Source organism: Pteropus alecto, unplaced genomic scaffold (assembly GCF_000325575.1).
Source record: "Pteropus alecto unplaced genomic scaffold, ASM32557v1 scaffold201, whole genome shotgun sequence".
Lineage (NCBI taxonomy): Eukaryota > Metazoa > Chordata > Mammalia > Chiroptera > Pteropodidae > Pteropus > Pteropus alecto.
The window spans coordinates 629725-651560 of NW_006430503.1; the positions used below are offsets into that span (position 1 = coordinate 629725).

Below are 21836 nucleotides of genomic sequence, written 5' to 3' on the forward strand. Positions count from 1 at the left end.
TTGTTGATATCTTTGTTTTTAACTGTTGTAGCCTGTTGAATCAAAGCAGCTGAATTTGGTACAAATTCAATGTCATTTCCTTCAAGAATTAACTCAAAAAAAAAATTTAAAAATACGACGTGGTTCCATCGTACAGCAGTTAGCACATCTGCTTTACATGCAGAAGGTCCTGGGTTTGTGCCCCAGTGAGGCCACGGTCCATGGTCTACAGCCATGCCACCCTGAACAAAGCTTAGCAGGGTTGAGCCTGGTTAGTACTTGGATATGTAGATAGATGTGTAGATAGACATGTAGATAGATATAAATGGGGAGAGAGAGAGAGAGAGAGAGAGAGAAAGAAAGAGGAAGAAAGAGAAATTTAACTCATCTTTCTGGGCTTAAGATACTGAACAAGCAACACCTGACCTCATCCAAATCCTGTGGATATATTTTTCACCCAAGAAACTTCATATTTCAACAAGAGAACCATCCTCTCCTGAATAATGACATTGATGGGGAAGTGAGCATACAGACCTCATCTTGTAACAGAAGCCCAATGTAATGCCCTTAATCATGTTCTATACATGACTACAGACAGTGCAGAAAGTAGCTATTTCTTTTCTGTTTCCCCACCATTTGTCAATCCAGAGCCTCTTTTTCTTTCCGAGGAGATTGAGTTCTACACTGATGTGACTGAAGTCCCTTTGCATGGTGCCTCTGGGGTGCTTCACAATAACCATGCATCCCTTCAGAGTGAATAATTTTGCCTATTAAACCATGAACTCTGTGCTGCACCTGTATAAGTACCAATAAATATATATGAATGAACTCTAATACAAACTGAGGTAAAGGACTTTGGGAACTATTTTTCTAGTTTTGATTTCACTGCCAAACCAAGATGGTGTGACCTACCTCCCTTTACTTCAGCTGGACTTGACATGTACCTAGAGAATGCAAATTAAATGTGATTCAAGTGATGCTCCAAAAAGAAAAACGAACAATGCATTCCAAAAATCAAATCCAAATGATGTTTTATCTATTCATTGTAATATATTAGTTTTTTTCATTAACATGCACTGAAAGGTGAATTTTATTTATTTGTACATAATTATACTATCTTTTCTTCTGAGGTTACTACTATGCCTAATTTTACTAATGATTCCCTAAAACCTAGCAATATTATGCTCCTATAAGTACTCAATGAGTGAGTCTCTTATTAACTGCATTGTTGCATTATTACTACTGCTTGGTAAATCAAAACTTTAGTTTCTGAGTAAATGTTTTAAATTGCCACCACATTCACAATTTCACAATAAAATTCATAAAGCTCTAACCAGAGGTCTAGATTTTAATACATAAAAACTAAATTATGAGGAATTCACATCTTTACCCTGTAAGGAAATCAATTACTTTTTGTTTAAAATTCATGCTCCCTCATAAAATTTTAAGTCATCTGGCAATGATGAACAGACACATTTCTTAACCACAACTGCTTACTGAGCTGTAAACAATTGTGCTTTCACTTCTTATTTCCACATTTTTTCTTGCCTTTCACCCAGTTTAAAAAATATTCTCTGCCAAAAGCCACAATAATTCTAAGCATGAAACAGAAACCCGAAACCCAACCCTTAAAAATAAAAAAAAAACTAGACAATACTGACCAGGAGACTGGAAAGTTTATCATAGTCCACAGCAATGAGAACAATCAGAAATTAACACAGCACATCAGCCACCTGAGATCACAGTGCCACAGTGCTGCTGCCAACCATGTCACTGTGACTTGTTTTGCAGGGGTGGCCTTACTGTTCTGTAGAGGGTGAATGGGTAATAGGAGGTCCCATTTTTTAAGAAATCTAAGTAAGGAAAAAGCATATAAAGGCTCCAGGAAGGCAAAGTTTATGTAAAACCAGACAAGAGGGATATGTTGTACTAAATGTTTGTGTTCTCTCAAAATTTATGTTAAAGAGCTACCCCTCAGTGTGGCTGTATTTGGAGATAGGGTCTCTAAGAAAGTAATTAAGGCTGCATGAGGTCATAAGGGTGGGGCCCTCATGTGACAGGATTAGTGTCTTTATGAGACACCAGAGATCCTCTCTCTCTGCTGAGCACAGAGGAAAGGCCATGTGAACACATAGCCAGGTGGCTGCTACCTACAAGCCAGAGGAGAGCTTTTACCAGAAACAGATCATGGTGGCACCCTGATCTTAGAATTCAACCCCTAGAAATGTATGAAAATAAATTTCTATTTAAGCCACCCAATCTATAGTATTTTATTACAGTAGCCTGAGCTGACTAAAACAGATTTCGGTACCATGAGTAGGGTGCTGCTGTGACAAACACATAAAATATATATGGAAGCAGCTCTGGAGCTAGGAAATGGGCAGAAGGTGAAGTTTTAAGGTGCATTCCAGAAATATGGACATTAAGAGTGATTCCAGGAGGTATCAAATGGAAATGAAGGTTAAGTTATTGAAAATTAGAGGAAAGGTAACTGCTATGGACTAAATGTTTGTATCCCGTCAGTCATATGTTGAGGCCTTAATTCCCAACCTGGCATTTGGAGGTGAGACACTGGGAGGTAATTAGGTCATGAAGGTGGAGCCTCATGACGGAATTAGTATCCTTATAAGACACACAAGAGAGATATCTCTCTTCTCCATATGAGGATACAGTAAGAAGGCAGTTGTTTACAAAGCAGAAAGATGTCACCAAAAACTAAAATTACTGGCACCATGAACTGACTTCCCAGCCTCTGAAACCATGAGAAATAAAAATGTTATTTAAGCCACCCAGTCTATGGTATTTTGTTATAGCAGCCCAAACTAAGACAGCAATTTTTGTTATAAAGTGGCAAAGAACTTGGCTGAATTGTGTGCTAGTGTTTTGTAGAAGATAGAACTTATGAGCCATTGACTAGACATTCAGCAGAGATTACTAAGCAAAATGTTAAAGGTACATACAGCCTGGGTCCTTCTAACTTCTGGTAAAATGCGAGGCGAGAGACAAAATTGAAGGAAAAAAGCAGAACTTCAAGATTTAGGATATTCTCGGCCTGCCCATATTGCAAAAAAATGAGAAAGCATGTTGGGAAGAGAATACCGAGGGTATGGCTAGAATAAATAAAGAGTTTATGGGGTTATATGAGCTGAAGCACTATCAATTTGAATTGAAGGAGACTGAGACTAGAGCAAATGAAGGAAGGTTGTTGAGACTTCTTACATTCTACAGGACAGGGCAATAGAGCTATTCCGTGAGCGTGCATCTTTAAAAAAAAAAAAAAAAGGAAGAATGACCCCAAAGCCCCAAAGGCAATTCAGAAATTGTAAGCGTAGTCATTCTCACCACAGGCCCAGGGGGCAGGGCTGAATATTTCTCCCAGGTTTCAAAGGGCTAGGCCACCTCTTTGTTTCTTCAGTGAGCCAAGTTGCCCACTCCCTCCCTGCCTTAGGGCCAGAGCCTTTGCAGAGCCACAAGGGTAAGAAGCCCAAGAGAGCCATGGGGGTGACACAGGAAGGCTGAGCACTGAACCAAAGAGGATTTTTCTTGAGCCTTAAAATCCAGTGAAATTGTCTTTGTAGTTTTTGGACTTGCCTGGGACTTTATCTCCCCTTTCTTCCTTCCTATTTCTTCCTTTTGTAATGAGAATGTCTATTCTACATCTGTCTCAGCATTGTATTTGGAAGCACATAGTCTTTGGTTTCAGATTCACAGCTGTTCAGGAATTTTGCCACAGGATGAAATGTACCTGGAGTCTCACCCATATCTGATTTTGGTGATGTTCAGATAAGACTTTGGACTTTAGACTTTATGATTGATGATGGAATGAGTTAAAACTTTGGGGGCTGTTGGGATGGAATGAATGTAGTTTGAGTGTGAGAAGGACTTGAATTTTGAGTCAGGGGAGGAATGTTATGGATTGAATGTTTGTGTCCACCAAAATTAGTATGTTTAAGCCCTAAGCCCCAGTATAGCTGTATTTAGAGATAGGGCTTCTAAGGAAGGAACTAAAGTTAAATGAGGTCATTAAGGATGGTGGCGCTGATTTGATGATAGGATTAGTGTCCTTATTAGAACAGACACCAGAGAGCAACCTCTCTCCTATTGCACACAAAAAGGTCATATGAGCACACAACCAGATGGCAGTTGCCTACAAGTCAGGAAGAGAATTCTCACCAGAACTGGGTCATGTTAGCACCTGATCTCAGAATTCCAGCTTCTAAGAACTGTGAAAAATAAATATCTGTTGTTTAAGGCAGTCTGTGGTGCTTTGTTAGGACAGCTCATGCTGACTGAGACAGGAGACTATTACAGGATAAACTTTCCAAGATGTGATGCATAGAGAACTACCTTGTGGGCATACTGACCATTTCCAATCTGAATACCCACAAAGCAAGGTCTTCTTTATCGAAAAAGTTCCTCATTTAAAACATCTTATTTCACAGCACTGTAGGTAATGCTTTTGGCTCAGAAAATAGGATTAAAAAAACCACACTGAAAACAACTTTTAAAAGGTCATATGGCTATAGAAAGTATGGAAATAGATATTTAAATATATCTAATTGTATAAACATAACATCAACTGAAAAATACATGTATTAAGAAAAGTTTCAGGAACCCAATTTTAAAATAAAAAATTACTAATTGTGAAGGTTAGTAGAGTGAGTCTTCTAGAGTTTAGAGGCTCACACCTACCCCTCCCTAAACAATCCTGAAGGACAGAACTGCACGTTCATCTGTAGAGACATACCCACTGAAAGGCCGAATCATTGTAAACCTGTGTAGCAAAAAAAGCTGAAAATACACTTACTGATGTGCTAACAGAATCCAGGGTGTCTGTATTGCCATGTTTTTCTTGATACGTATCCAATACCAACATTTAACCCTCTCCCCTTTGTAACAACTATTAATAAAGGGTAGTCTAATGAACATCTTCTAATTCATAAGTTAAGTCACTTTAAATTGGGTCAATACAGGTAAAATCTACAATTAGCCAGAGCAGTGCATGTCTCAAGAGTACAGCAAATTCACACCTACTATATAAAAGTGAGTATTTTAGTCTGGGGTGCTATCTCCTGCTACTAACATTAACAGTAACAAACACTATCAATGATGAGAGGGAAAAGGAGAAAAGTAATTAATTTAAAGATTAAAATGAAATGATGTCATAAAAGTACCGATCTTGAAAGGCATGCAGTGAGAGACCAGGGAGTTCAAATCATAGAAACAATGAAAGGAAAGTAAAACACTCACAGAAACGGTGAAGTGAAAATGCTCTGAGAATGATTTTACATGGGAACAATATACAAGGCAAGGCAAAACACACAGAATTTTAAAAGCAGAAATAACCTAGGGGGTGGCTCCATAGTGTAATGGTTAGCATGTCTGCTCCTGGGTTCACACCCCAGGTGGAGCCACTGACCACACCCGGGTGCTCCAGGCCCTGGGTGCATGCACGAGCATGTGGGAGGAGACGCCCCGCCTTCAGAGATACAGTTCTTAAGGGGAAAATGGCAACATCCATAGGTCAGGGGTGAAAGTACGGAGGGTGGGATTAAAGGGGGAGGGGAGCAATAACCTAAATGTAACAGTCAATTTTTCTCAATAAAGAAACTGAGGCGCAGAACAATTGACTCATGTAAGCCTTTAGCTCTGGCAGAGTTGGGACCAGAACTGATATCTCCTGATTAGGACCATTTTTGCACTCTGGTGTCATGAAATATTTTTAAATTAACTACTGATATTCACTTATTTACTTCATAAACACTTCCTGATTTACTAGGCACTGCTCAGGGTAGCTGCATAAGTCCTATACATCTCTGTAGCACTTTGCAGTTATTATTTACTTATACTTTGTATAATTACAATACGACATGATACTGGAAGTATAATTATAGACAAAGAGAGAAAACTATATTAGGCCTAGTGGTTAAGCTATATCATGAAAAGTACAGCTTTCCACAGGAAGGAGGTTCTTAGTGTTGGGTGGCACAGAAAGAGGGCACTGGGAAATAAGACTGTCAGGTAGGCTGAGAGTGCAACCGAAAATTTTCACATTGGAGAGTTTAAAAGTGATAAATATTTATTCCAAGGACCAGAGGCTGTCAGTGGAAATTTTTTAAGGCAAAGGAGTGATAGTATCAGATTTGCCTCTTAGGATGATAACCTTGAAAGGATGAAAATGAGGAAAGGTCAGTGGTAGGGAGACCAGATGGAGATTGACACAATAATCTAGACATGTGGGAGTATGGGCCTGAACTAGTAGCAAATGGGATAAATGAAGAGATCTCACTTGAGACATGGTTTTAAGATAGAATCATCAGAATCTAGGCAATAGATGGATTGAAAAAATATACTGGAAAGCCTAATCGAAGACTGCTCAATTAATGGGCCAGAGATGGTAAGTGCTGGGACATGCTGGGTCTGAGGGGCCTAAAGGATCTATAAGTGCAGGTATGGCTACGGGATGGGCCAGGAAAGCCAGCAGGGCAGAGTTACCAGATTGCCCAGCAGTCCTGGGGGGAGGCAACATGGAGATCCCCAATTACCTAGAAAAGGCATAAAAACAAGAAGAGGTCCAGGACAAAAGCCTGAGGAACACCTGTTGAAGCTGCACGCAAAGGAGGAAACAGCAAATAATCAAGGAAAATGAACACGGGAGGAGACAAACCAAGAGGGAGCATTGTCCTTGAAGAAAGAGCAACCAGCTGTGTGAGTACTGCTTGAAGACAGCAATTAGGAACGACTATTTCTGTACACAGGTAGAAATGAAGCAGTGTCATACTGAGTTGGAAGGGGTGTGAAAATAGATCTCAGGCTACTCTTTAAATCACTGTAACGATATAAAATCAGTTTCCCATTCTTTCAAACTTTTCAAGGCATTTTACCAATTCAAGAATTTGTTTATTCTGTTTGCAGACTGAAAAGGTTCCTATTTTGTAACAGAAAAATTTAACACTGATTCTGTTGAGAAAGATAAGTCGTATTAGATGATAAGCAGCAACCCATTCTTAGAGCACCTTCTTTCAGTAAGATTCATGCTGCATGGGCTATTAGAGCAGGGCTACCCAGCCTGTCAACTCCCTTGGCAATCTTTCCTGAAAGATGAAGAAAAGTCAAGTCTGGGCTTGTACTTTCAAACAGGTTTGTCCAGGCAACAGAATCCCAAATGGAAAACCTGTGACTCCTTTGAAAATAAAAAGGAGCTAAAGAAGTTTGGAAAACTAGATTTGTGGAAAGGTTAAGATGACATACACTAAATTTCACAGCATGACAAAGGCCAGTATGATACTGAACTTGGCTAGAGGGTACAAATGACAATAAGTTAACAAGCCAAAGAAAATGCTGCCTTGTTAATATCAATACTTTTCTGAAAGTCTACTACAGGATTTTTAACATATAGATAATTTTGTCATTAACAAGGTCCCAATTTAATACTACGAATGAATTTTTATTTATCAAACCACATATGGAATTCAAAAGGGAAACACACTTTACACACTATATGGTTCATTTAGAATGGGCTAACTTTGCAGTCCTATTCTTACAATAGAAAACAGAAAAAAAGATTCTCTTAAACCTCAGGCCTATGAGAAATCAATCTTAAAACTGCAGAACTGCTGTTTTTCTTTTCATGTTAAAAAGAAGTGGAGAAAGCATACATTAAATAAAGCTACAAGAAACCTGAAAACATTATTTAATTCTGCTGTATTACCAAATTTATTTCATAGATTTTTAGATAGAAAATTCACAATTAATTTATTTCTAGGGATGAAGGTGAAAAGGATATGACAGAAGCAGCTATGACAGATACATTAGCCAGAGTTGAATTTGGAATTAAGTATCCCTTCCTCCATTTCTCAGATCCCATCATTATTTTCAATAAAATTATGAAATAACTTGACATTAGGAAAGTCAAATACGAACTCTTCACTCTTCAGTTAACTTCCACTTAAATGAGCATGGGAAATTATAATCATTTGGGACATGAAATCACAGCCTTAATAGTAGACAAAACAATATCACAGTTTGTTTCTTGACTTGAATAACTCGGCCAAGAGTATTATATGAATTCTTCTTGCTCATGACTACAAAGAACCATATTAAATATCACTGCTACACTGAAATGTGGCTATCGATATAAAAGAAGGAAAAAAATAAAGCTTAAACACTATAATTGGCTTTCTGGTTTTATTGGCCAGAGAGGAAACTGGAGATAATCCAGAGACAGTTCTCTTAGCCCAGAGGAATGGGAAAGTTAAGAAAATGAACTGCAGCAAAACCTCTCCAGCCAAGTCAGACCTAATTTACAGAGTAGGTCACGGCAGTGTCACTTCAACTGAAATAAAGGGTGGTAAATAAGGTAAATCAAGGAGTTTAAGAAAAAAATTTAAATGACTTTTTAAAGACTTTGAACTAGAAAACTAACCATGTCATTTTTATTTAGAAACTAAACTAAAAATTTTAAAGGCATAAAATACTGCCCAAAATTGACCAAATTAAATGAACAGCTCACCACACACCTATCTTTCCTAGCTTTAAACACACAATGTTAAGAGACTTAGATTAATCATATGTATTTTCTAACAATTATTTTTCAACTAAATTAAGGGACATTACTTTACCACCCAACTTGCTTTGGTAGAAATAATCAGCCCAACATTTTCTACCTTAAGTTACTCTTTAATCATGAGAAAATAGTGCATCAAGGAAATTAGGTAAATTTTTTAGACACATACATATCTACAGAGAATTCTTGGCTCTTCTTCCTGCTCACACCAATGTTTCTGTATAAAAAATGCTGGCCCTGACACTTGAGTGGTCTCTCTTGACCACTCAAGTGGTTAAGTCTGGAACATGACCCCTGAATTTCAGGGGTTCCCCAGCCTCAAAGCAGCCCCTTGAAAGCAGTGAGAAAGAGGCAAGCACCAGATTTCTGGCTGGCTGTTCCCAACAATGCTGAGGGGACGCCAATGAATGGGTGCCACAGCCACTACTCCTGGGGTGGGCCAGAGGGATGGTGGGGCAGTGTTCTCACAGTCTCAGCTGTCCTGTCCATCAGGAACATAGAAATGCTCATTTAAGGTTCATCCAGATAATAAGGAGAGTTTTAGGAGTGCCTAATGGGAACCTGTGGTGGTATACGAGATTATAAAACCAAGTCTCTGAGCGGATCCATAGCTTATCGAAGATAAAGAACTATACTCTGCATTTTGAAAAACTGCCTCACTGGAATAACCAGTCTCATTATTAAAATTTTCACTTTCTGACACAAAAGTATACATTTTGGTACTTCATAAGTAAAATTCAGGGTAGCGTTCTCTACCATTTCACATTTTTCTCCCCTTTTCAATTACAGTTGACATTTTATATTAGCTTCAGGTGTACAGCATAATGGTTAGACATTTATCTAATTGACAAAGTGATTTCCATGATTAGTTTAGTGCCCACCTGGCTCTATACAGTTATTAAATATTACTGACTATATTCCTTTGCTGTACTTTACATCCCCGTTACTATTCATTTTCCTCTCTTCATTGTGAAAAAAAAAATTTGATTTTGACAAATTACTTCTTATATAAAATATTTAAAAAGAAACTCTGTCCCAATACCTTTTCCAAAGGTAACTATTATTAAGTTTTCAATAATTTATTTTATAATATTTACTAATACTTCCACACTATTTTATAGTGTGAAAAAGTCTAGAAGTATTAGTTACACTATCTTATTTTATTATAATTATTATCAGGATAAGAAATAGTATGTCATATTTTGCAATTTCTCCTGAAATTGTACAAATAAATATTCTTCAAGGAGTAATTCATTGCAGTCCTTCTCCTTCATAATTCCTAAGGAGAACGCTTTATTTTCATTGGCTTTGTTTCTTTTGTTTGATTTACTTAACTGTACTTCAAAAAGTAAAAATTTTACAGACATTATTCAAACATCTTCAAGTGTAAAATACTGTTTTGTTTCCTTTTAAAGAATAAAGTTTTAATATTTTAAGGAAGCAAAAAAATTAATTATAATGTTCTAATGGGTCAGACAATTCTGTCAGTAATGGACCTATATTTGTTGCTTATTGGAAGTTTCAATTAATGAAAGTGTTGACAAAAAAGGAAATGTTCTATGGAAAGTAATTTTACAGGGAGATCATAAGTCCCTAACTGAGCAGGTCATTGAGAGTAGTCACACCCCAGTACAATAACTTCGTTAGTGAGAAATTTTTAAGCAAGTTCTGTCCATTGTTCTTTGCATCTAGGTTAATACCTATGAAATGTCAGAATACCTTTCAAAGGCATAACCACCCTTAAAAAAGCATATAATCTTGTTAACCTGCAATCCTGATCTTGCTTTCTCCTATCCTCATGTAATCTTCCTTAAATTCTCTCCTTAATCTCAAATGCATAAAAGCAGTTGCAAAACTGTTATTGTCTTGAGCATTTGAGATCTTACTCCCTAGCATGTTGTCCCTTTGGCTCAAATGAACTCTGATAAAAATTTTCTAGGTTTGGACAGTTTTTTACTTTGACATTTATTACTTGGCATAGTTGACAGGATTCTAAAAAAGTCCCAAGACCACCCTGTGGACCCAGACCCAGTGCTACGTACAAGCAAAGGCCCACTGTGTACCACTGGCTCCCTGCTTCACATCCAGTGAACTTCGGTGAGTTTCCCTTGGAATTCCAGGCCCCTTTACTTTAAGTAGCAGGCCATGACTTTATTTGAAAAGTGGATAATCCTTGGGTGGATAAGGGTTGAGATAGCCCAGGGGAAAAAAAATGGGTTCCTGCTTTTATTTTTGGCTTTTTAACAGGATTGCTTACTGAGAGAGTATGAACAAAATCTCTGCTGATAAAACGAGAGACTGAACCCTTCTTTAGCTCCAAAAGAGAAAGCACACTTGCTTACACAGCCGAGATAGTCAATGGGGTTATGATAGTTTTTTAGATCTCTAAATCTTGAATGACAAAGATGGGTACTGGGAGTTGTCCAGTAGGGTAATAATGCAGCTGATCACAGGGAAGCTGGTGGGAGCCCTGGGGAGAAGGGTAGAGTGCCCTGTACCGGGTGCACCCCAAGAGAGAGGCCTGAAAGAAGGGCCCACGCCTTGGAAAATGGTGTGGTTCTGGCAGTGTCCCGTAAGCTCTCAGTGGCCCTTGCTCAGGTATTCTTAGATGATTAACAATCTTTGTGGAGCTACCTGAGGGAAAAACTCCTCTAGGGCATAAAGCAGTCCTATAGAGATATTTATCGTATTTCCTTCATCCAGAGACTTACATGGAAGAACTGGTTTTCCTTGGAAGTTTGTTCAGACTCTACAGATCTCAAAATTAACATGTGAAATCATACCACTGAGGCTGACAAACCCCATGTCAGTCAACCTCCCATTAATACTAAAATGACCAAAATGAGGACCCTTTGATACTTCTAAATTAATTTTTGTGTGCACAATTAGGAAAAAACAGCTATAAAATCAAGCAGAAATTGAAACTATATTTAATTGGTCTCTCAAAGGTTCAAAAAGAGGATTTAGATAAATGGATCAACGGATGATGTCATTTAGGTGTCTACCCAATTCTTTAAGGTATTAAAAATTCTGTCCTTATTTTAAAAGAGAGGTCTTTTGTGAAGGATGGATATAAATTGTAAATGCCTCCAAAATAAAATTTAATCCAACTGCTCTCTGTGTTTGTCTGTATATGTCTATATATGTATGTTGTAAATGTGATAGTATGGTTAAAATTAATTTAAAGGCAAGGACATATAAAGACTGGATAGTCTTGAAACCTATATAATTTTATTAAACAATGACACTCCAATAAATTAATACATACATACATACATACATACATTTAAACTTTCCTTAAAAAAGACTGGATATTCTAAAATTCTCAGATATATAGAAACTAATTCGAATGCTTTTCAAGTTCACGTGGTTTGAGATTAATCCTTAGTAAGTAAAAGCTAACTTAAGTTTGCTGGTTTAAGTAAAACAGACGTCTTTATTTTGCCTGGGTTTTACAAAAATAAGTCCATGTTAATAATTTACATTTATGGCTATAAAAAATGTTTCAAGAGATTATAAAATGTCCGAGCTAAAAAATGCTAATTGATTATTTCTTAGTTTTCATTAGACATTGAAGTTGTAAGGGATTTTACATCAAAGTGTATTTAAGCTGGACTTAGATGGCAGAACTTATGAGCTGACATTATTGAAAGGAGACATCTTACAGGATTACCAAGGTTTTAATCACTTCAAGAAAATGCCAAGTTGGTATCAGCTTTTTATCACAGCAAGCTCCCATAGGATAGACTTTAGATATCATTAACTGTAACCTGGAGCTTGTGGTTTTTCTGTTTTGAAAGGACATAAATAAAAGACACTCTGGAACCACACTGGAAGGAACTTTATCAGGTGTCTAACCACAAATGGATATCTACCCCTGTCTACGGACATCTAAGACTCCTCAAGGACTAGAAGACATCAATGAGGCCTGTGTACCTATGGATTGATATTGAACTCAGAATACATTTTGACTGTCTTCACCTGTATGCTAATGATAATGATATTAGTCATAATAATAGTTATACCTGTCCTTTGAATTTTTCTAGTCTTAACTGTTTATGATTACTAAACATTTATAAGATGGCTGTAAATACTTTTTCATGGCTTATAGTAAATGTTATACTATATTCCAAATACAGAAAAATGAGACAGAAAGCAAAACTTGGATCATGATAGTTCACAGGACAGAAATGACCCAGAATGTTTTATTTGCAACAAAAGCCATAAGACCTGACTGTCTTCCACTTACCTGATCTTCCCTTTTGGGAAAATTTCAGCCTCAACTCAGATCCCACGGTTACAGTACTGCCCCATCTCCAATGGTCAAAAAGATGATGTCAATACTAAAATTTCCTCAGAATGAGCCTTCCTAGCATTGTGAGACCATACTATCCAATCAAAAGGTTGGTCATCAATACATCCTTTAGATTGAGTTATGACCAAAAGGGGAAACTGTGGATGAAAAAATAGAGGAGTCTATGGAAAGTAACCTTACAGTGTGATTTGATCATAAATTCTTAAATGGGCAGGTCATAATGGGTGGTCAAGTGCCAGGCCTATATCATCTTTAGTGAGATTTTTAAGCAAGTTCTGTCCATTGTTCTTATGCATCTCGATTAAAATACTTCTGAGATGTCAAAAATAATACCCCTAGAAGACATAACCACCCTTAAGTAGGCATACAAGTACCCTGTAATCCGATCCCCACCTTACTTTCTCCCACCCTCATGTACTCTTCCTTACAGTACCTCCTTAATGCATAAAAGAAGCTACAAAACTGTTATTCTCTGGAGCATTTGAGATCTTGCTCCCAGGCATATGTCATCAGTTTGGCTCAAATAAACTTATAAAAATTCTCTACAGGTTTAGATGCTCTTACACTGGCAAAAAAAATGAGACACAATAAAATCAAACAAAACAAAACACAGCCTAAAATAATATGGCTGCTTACCACGACAAAATAAAAAGAGATATGGTGCCAATTTGCTGTATTTGTCTAGTGAGTAAAAAAATATTAAATAGAAAACCATCTAATTCTATTACTTGAGTAGTAGAGCTTATAGGGATACTTGCTTTATAAGTACTTGTTAAGCTGCATATATATTTTCTGTACTTTGTGTTATATTTCAAAACAAAATAGTAATTTAAAAACAGCAAATGTTCACATGGTAAAGGTACTGCGAACCAAAATTTTGTAGCATCCAGGATTTTCCAAAACTTTAAATTGTACTTTTATATTTCACCGTTTGAATATAATGCATACTAAATTGCCTCTTATTGGACTTCAATAATAATCTAAAGAAATCTTTCAATTATAATAATTTTGTACAAGATGAAAAATATTTAAAATTTGGGCTATTCAGGCCAACACATATATGAAAAGATGCTCAACATCACTAATAATAAAGGAAATGCAAATGAAAACCACAATGAGATATCACTTCATACCTGTTAGAATGGCTATTGTTAAAAAGAAAAGAGATAAATGCTGGTGAGAATGTGGAAGAAAGGGAACCCTTGTACACTGTAGGTAGAACTGTAAACTGGTACAACCACTATGGAAAACAGTATAGAGGTTCCTTAAAAAATTAAAAACAGAACTACCATATGATCTAGCAATTCCACTTCTGGGAATATATCCGAAGGAAATGAAAACACTATGTCATAGAGATATCTGCACCTATATATTTGTAACAGCATTATTTATAATAGCCAAGACATAAAAACAAATCAAATGTCCTTCAACAAATGAAGATATGGTGTGTGTATGTATATGAACGTATGTGTATATGTATATGTATGTATGTTTATGCATATATACATATATAAAGGAATACTATTCAGCCACAAAAAGGAAATCCTGCCATTTGCAACAACATGGATGAACCTTGAGGGAATTATGCTAAGTGAAATAAGTCAGACAGAAGGACAAATACTGTATGATCTTACTTACAGGCAAAATCCAAAAAAACAAACCAAAATAACAACAAACCACACTGATAGAAAAGAGATTTGATTACCAGTGGAGAGAGGGGAAATTGGATGAAAGTGGTCAAGGAGTACAAACCACCAGTTATAAGTAAGTAGTAGGGATGCGATGTACAACATGGTGACTGTAGTTACCACTGCTGCATGGTATATCTGAAAGGGTTTAAGAGAGTAAATCCTAAGAATTCTCATCACAAGAAAAAAACTCACATTTTTTTCTTTTTTTTAATCTATATGAGTGAGGAATGTTAACTAAACTTACTGTGATAATCACTTCACAATATGTGTATGACAAACCATTATTCTGTACACCTAAAACTTACATAGTGCTGTTTTTCAATTATATCTCAGAAATATCCCTATATTTCTATTATATCTAGCACCTTTATTTGCAATAGCCCAACAATCAAAATGTCCTTTAATGGGTGCACAGCAAAACAAACTATGGTACATCAATATCACAGAATACTACTCACAAATAAGAGGAAACTAATTATTGATATATACCACCTTGGATGAATCTTAAGGAAATTCTGCCAAATGAAAAAAGCCAATCCCAAAAGGTTACATATCATATTATTCCATTTGTCTAACATTTTTTGAGATCACAAAACTAGGGAAAGGTGAACAGATTAGTGGTTGCAAGGTATTAAGAAAAGAGGGGGCTGTGGCTAGAAAAGGGTAGCATGACAGATCCCTGTGGTGATGGGCACATGAATCTACATAGGTGATAAAATTACATAAACAAGCTATACACATATATACAAGTGCATGAGTGAATTGCATCCTGGATCAATATCTGGTTTTACTGTAGAGTATAGTTAGGAAAGATCTTATCATTGGGGGAAACTAGGTGAATGACATAAGGAATCACTCTATTATTTCTTACAACAGCATTAGCTGCATGTGAACCTACAATTACCACAAAATAAAAAGTTTAAAAAAAAGAAGGTGTAGAAAGATGTGTTGGAGACATTCACTCAAACGTTTCAAATTAATAAGCAGGCTCTACATCCTTCTCAACTATGGAGCAATAAATAATATCCCTCAAATAGAAGAAATGTGGGAAGAAAGGCCTAAAATCTAGAGAAAAAAATTACAGATTACTTTGGTAAGACATAATTTTTTATATCTAAAGGAGATAAATACAGACTCAGCGAGATATGCTATAGTTAATATTAAGAACAAAAAGCAAGATATGATTCATAAAATTACTAAGTCCTAGATTTCTCATTAAACCTATTAGAAGAAAAGAAAAGCCAAACCTGATGTAGTTCATTTGTTCAGCTGAAACTAACCTAAGATAAATAAGCCATCTGAGTGCATTAGAAATAAAGTGGGATTCTGATTTTGGTACCATGAAACCCAAAGGTACAATCAATCCTTAAGGGAGAAGAGGGGATGCTGCTTTTGGTTGCTTCTGAACTATCAGATCTGACAGCAATGAAACTGAACTCTGAATAATGCAGTGTCTCTTTATTTTCACAATCTATTGAATGCTCATTTTGTCTGTGCAGCATTTATTAATAGTATAAGCTCTTAAGGTGAAGTACTATTATACTCATTCTGGATAGGGAAATTGGGAGGCTTGGAGAGTTCAGATTAATAATATAGATATTTTAATAAATCCATCACTAAATTTCAGCTGTTTACTAAATTTTAGTTCTTGGGATTGAGGGGGAGAGGAAGTAACTTCTATTTTAGATTTTCTTTTACTTTCTTGGTTACTACATACAAATTATGCAGGTATGAGAAAATATAATTTTATATTCAATGAAAAAAATTATTCTGCCAGGCCACAAAGTAAACAAAACATTAAATTGAAATGTTCCTAATGTTTATGTTATATCAAAAGTAAAGAAAAAAAAATGACACAATCTATTACAATATATCAAGAGAAGGATCTAATACACCAAAAAAAAAAAAAAAAAATTCACCTAACTGAAAAAAAAAACACAAATATGTAGAGGCTAAGCAAAACAATCAAAGGCTTAACTTAAAAATCAAGGAAAAAAATATATTGAGAGAAATGAAAACACAACAATCCAAAATCTTTAGGACACACAAAAGCAGTTCTAAGGAAATTTATAGGGATAAAGGCCTACTTAGAGAAATAAAAATCTCAAATAAACAATCTAAACTTACAACACAAGCAACTAGAAAAAGAGGAACAATGCCCAAAGTGAGAAGAGAGGAAATATTAGAGTTAAGAGCAGCATTAAATAAAATAGCTACCAAAAAAAAAAAAAAGAAAGAAGAGAAAAGATCAACAAAACTAAGGTTCTTTGAAAAGATAAATGAAATAGATAAATTTTCAGTCAAACTCATGAAGAAAAAAGAGAGGGCCCAAATAAATAAAAGAGAAATGATAGAGAAGTGACAACCAAGACCATAGAAATACAAAGGATTGTGAAAAACTACTATGAACAATTATATGCCATATTACTGGATAATCTAGAAGAATAAATTCCTAGAATAATACAATCTTCCAGTACAGAATTAGGAATTAAAAAAAAATTGAACAGACTGATTACTATTAACAAAATGTAATTGATAATAAAAAAAACCTCCCAACAAACAGAAGTCTAGGACCAGACAGCTTTATAGGTGAATTTGATCAAATATTCAGAGAAAATTTAATTTCTATCCTTGTCAAACTACATCAAAAAACCAAAGAGGAAAGAATTCTTCCAAACTCATTCTACAAGGCCAGTATTAACCCTATAAAAAAACGAGACAAAGATACTACAAAGAAGAAAATTACAGGCTAATATCCCTGATGAACACAGCTGCAAAAATCCTTAATGCAATATTAACAAAACGAATTCAGTAAAACATTAAAAAGATCATATACCATAATCAAGTGGGATTTATTCTAGTGATGCAAGGATGGTTCAATATCTACAAATCAATCAACATGATGTACTGCATAAACAAAATAAGGATAAAAATCATAAATCATCTCAATAGATGTAAAAAAAGCATTTGACAAAACTTAACATCTATTTATGATAAAAACTCTTAACAAAGTAGGCACTGAAGAAACATACCTCAGCACGGTAAAGGCCATGTATGACAAACCCACAACATTGTATTCAATGGTGAAAAGCTAAAAGCTTTTTCTCAAAGATCATGAATAAGACAAGAATGTCCACTTTCACCACTCTTATTCAAGAGAGTATTGGAAGTCCTAGCTATTGCATTCAAACAAGTAAAGAAATAAAAGGTAACCAAACTGGAAAGGAAGAAGCAAATTGTCAATATTTGCAGATGACATGATATTATATATAGAAAGAACTAAAGATTCCACCAAGAAACTATTATAATAAATGAATTCAGTAAATTTGCAGATTAAAATTCAGAAAACTGCATTTCTGTACACAAATGACAAATTAGCAGAAAGAGAAATTAAGGGGAAAAAATCCCATTTACAAAAAGAATAATTCTATCCATCAAAAAGAATCAAGGAATAAATTTAACCAAGGAGGTAAAAGACCAGTACTCTATAAGTAAACTATAAGACATTGATGAAAGAAATTGAAGAAGACACAGATAAACTGAAGGATATACTGTGCTCATAAATTGGAAGAATTAACATAGTTAAAATGTCCATACTACCCAAAGCAATCTATAGATTACATGCAATATCTATCAAAACAGCAGTGGCATTTTTCACAGAATTGGAACAAATAATGCTAAAATTTATATGGAACCAAAAATGAGCCCAATTAGCCAAAGAAATCTTAAGAAGAACAAAGTTGGCAGTATCACACTCCCTAACTTCAATAAAAGAAAACAGAAATAAACTCATAGATACAGAGAACAAATATAGATCATTGCCAGAGATGGGTGGCATGTTGGGCAGAAAAGAGGAAGGGAATTATAAAGTACTAACCCCCAGCTATAAAATAGGTCATGGGGATGTAATATACAGCATAAAGAATAAAGTCAATAATATTGTAATAACTACATATTGGCAACAGATGGTTATTAGACTTATTGTGGTAATCACTTTGTAAGGTATGTAAGTGTTGATTCATTATGTTGTATACCTAAACTAATATATTATGTGTCAACTATAATTAAAAATAAATTTAAAATATCCATCTAAAAGAAAGAATCAAAAACTAAAATCTATATTCCAAAAATTTTCAGACTTCTAGGAGAAAAATCACATTGGAGATGGTCACATTCATATATTAAATTAATAGATTAATTTTTGGCTGTTTTTATTTTGCTTTTTGTTTTTTATTCATGGTATAATTAAATACCCCCATCCCCACATTTAAGAAGGAAAATTATAAAGAACATTTCAAATAGGCTATTTCATGCTTATAAGCCAAATAAAAGATCATCTTTTTTCTCTTCACTCCAGGCCCCAAGTCATAGTTGGTATTTTTCTATTTGACCTCCAGAAAATACTCTCTCAACTCTGTGTTTGAGTATTTGGTCAATTCACTGCAAGAGAAACTAAAACAACAATTGATTTCTAATATATATTAATATGAACAAGAAGACAATCTCTCATCTTCCTATCAAAATCATAAGCTTTTAGGGCATCCTACACAGATTTACAAATAACAGTCTTTGCAATCTTCAAACCTATGTTCTACACTATGCAACTCAAATTAGTACTGTCTCAAGTATGTAACACAGACCTACACATCAAAAGATTAATTTTCCCCAAAGAAAAATCACATTTATCAATATTTCTGGTTTTGCTGATTCCTTAATTTCTTGCCTTCTTATAGTTCTAACTTTCTCTAGCCTAAACACATAATCTAATGAAGGCCTGTATAAATCAGTGCATAACATAGAGTTAACAGATACTTCATATCTGGGCTAATCTATACCATCTATTCAATCTACAACTTCCTCACATGGAAAATAAAAAAAAAGCAAACTCTATCTTAGAAGATTATTTTGCATACTAAATGATTTAATATGTAGTAAGCCCTCCGCATTGCACCTGGGAGAAAGTAAACCTCCAAATGTGATACAATTATGAGGATAATGTTGAAGTCGGAAAGAGGACAGACAGGAGCTATTTTCCCTAACCATTCCTTAAGAATTTATCGTCCAAATTAAAGTCTGTCCAAGTCTTGCTCACATGTTGAAGATATTTACAAGATTTCAAGACTATAAAGTCAACCAAATTCAGGATAGATACCTACTGGACAAATAAAGTCCAATTTGGAGTGTTAGGTTATTTCTCAACAGTACTATTAGAAGGAAATTGGTAAAGGAGTAAAATTATTTTCATGAGGTAGGATGTGACATCATTAAAAGTGTTCACCCCCACCCTCTACCAACTGTGTAGTGTGTCTAGTTGCCTGACTTATTTTTTTTCTAATTACAACTGACATTCAGTATTATTTTATACTAGTTTTAGGTGAACAGCACAGTGGTTAGACTTTTAAATAACTTAAAATGTTATCCCCCCGATAAGTCTAGTACCCACCTGGCACCATACGTAGTTATCACAATACTACTGACTATATTTTTCTATGCTGTACTTTACATCCCCGTGACTACTTTTAACTGCTAATTTGTATTTCTTAATCCCCTCACCCCTTTCACCTAAATGTTCTAAGCCTCTACCTTCTGGCAACCATCAGTTTACTCTCTGTATCTATGAGTTTGTTTCTGTTTTGTTTATTTTTTAGATTCCACATAAAATGAAAACACACAGCATTTGTCTTTCTCTATATTATTTCAGTTAGCATAACAGCCCCTAGGTTCATCCATATTGTTGCAAAGGGCAAGATTTAATTCCTTTTTATAACAAAGTAATCTGCCATCATATATATGTACCATATCTTCCTTATCCAATCATCCATCAATGGACACTCAGGTTGCTTCCAAATCTCATTATTGTATATGCAGTGTCCTTTAGAGAGACAATTATTAATAGTAGGTTTAAAATAGATGACCATGCCCACTCCACCTCTTCCCCTACTGCAGATGGAGACCACCCAGGAAGAAACCATGAAAAAGAACATTGTCTCATAGGAGTGGGAACTTCTCTCAGTATGAAATATTATAAAGATCAAAAACTTTGTTAAGAAACAAAGAGTTTCAGTCACTTACTTGTAATAACAATTTTTGAACTGCACGTTGCAACTCATTAGAAAGGTCCTGAATCAATTTAATGAAACTAAAATTATGGTAAAAATAAAAGTGAATGCAGAGAATATCACACATACTAAGTTTAGTGTTGTTTATGAAATATTAATTTCAGCAGTGTTGTATGTATGTGCACATGTGTGAACGGCATGTGTGTGTTGGGAGATGATATATGATGTATTTCTTATTATGGGTGGCAGTCACAAAAGTCTGAAAACTACTGGCTTAGCTAAAGCAAGAAAAAGGTCTAATATAAAACACTCCAAGTCAGATCTTCAAGAATAAGTCTTCTATTTAACTATGAGAAGTTCTATGGGGAGGGGATCAGTAGACCTTATAAGAATGGACTCATATTTTGGAACAATTTTTAAGACCTATAAGACACCTAGAGGAAAACAAAGTCAGGAAAGCAGTAATGATCAACTTCATATATTTTAATGTAACAATACTCTTTAAGTGGCATATTTTTACCCACAGTCTCAGATGCCAGTGTAAGCCTTACCTAAAAGTCCCCCTTGGTAAGAAACACACTGATGTCTCCACAAAGAAACAGCAGATCTCTCCCGATTCTGCAGTCCATTTAGTCTTTCTGCTAGTCCACCTCTGTTTAATAAATTATAATGTATTAAGTTTAGTTAAAAGAAAAACTTCAGAATGTTGCCAACATTAATACTTTATACCCTCCAACCAGAGACAAATAGAGGAAATGGGCAAATTTTAACTTATTTGACATTACATTCTTTCCTAGAGGCCCAATCTTCCTAGGTCGGTAATTTATTTTTTAAAGATTTATTGGAAGCTCAGTTTTCTGATTCTTTAAAATATGGGCTATTCTCAGATCAATTTGACTTCCTTTCTATTCTTTCTTAGTTTGCTTATTCCATAAACATGTACTGATTACTTATTTCTTGTTCTACCTAGCAAAATGCTAGATGCCAGGGATACAAAAAAGGCAATAAACTCTGCCACTGCAGTGGTGGGGGCTCAAAATCTGGTGGCAGACAGTAGGCAAACAGTTAATTGTAAAGTGGGTTCAGAGTTAGTCTATAATAACACTTGCAAGCTGTTGATAAGTAGAACACTTCTATAAGAGGATTTAGGCATAAGCTCATTATATGGACCATGGATGGATGGACACAGACAGACACACACACGCTCTCACTCGCTCTCGCTCTCT

General features: G+C 35.3%; 1 protein-coding gene across 1 annotated transcript in view; it reads right to left on the reverse strand.

The window, feature by feature from the left end:
- SPIDR (scaffold protein involved in DNA repair) overlaps window positions 1-21836 on the reverse strand; it is a 436331-nt gene that overhangs the window by 255414 nt on the left and 159081 nt on the right. The window contains 1 exon segment of the mRNA XM_025049089.1: window positions 21162-21262. Coding sequence (XP_024904857.1) covers window positions 21162-21262 — 101 coding nt within the window.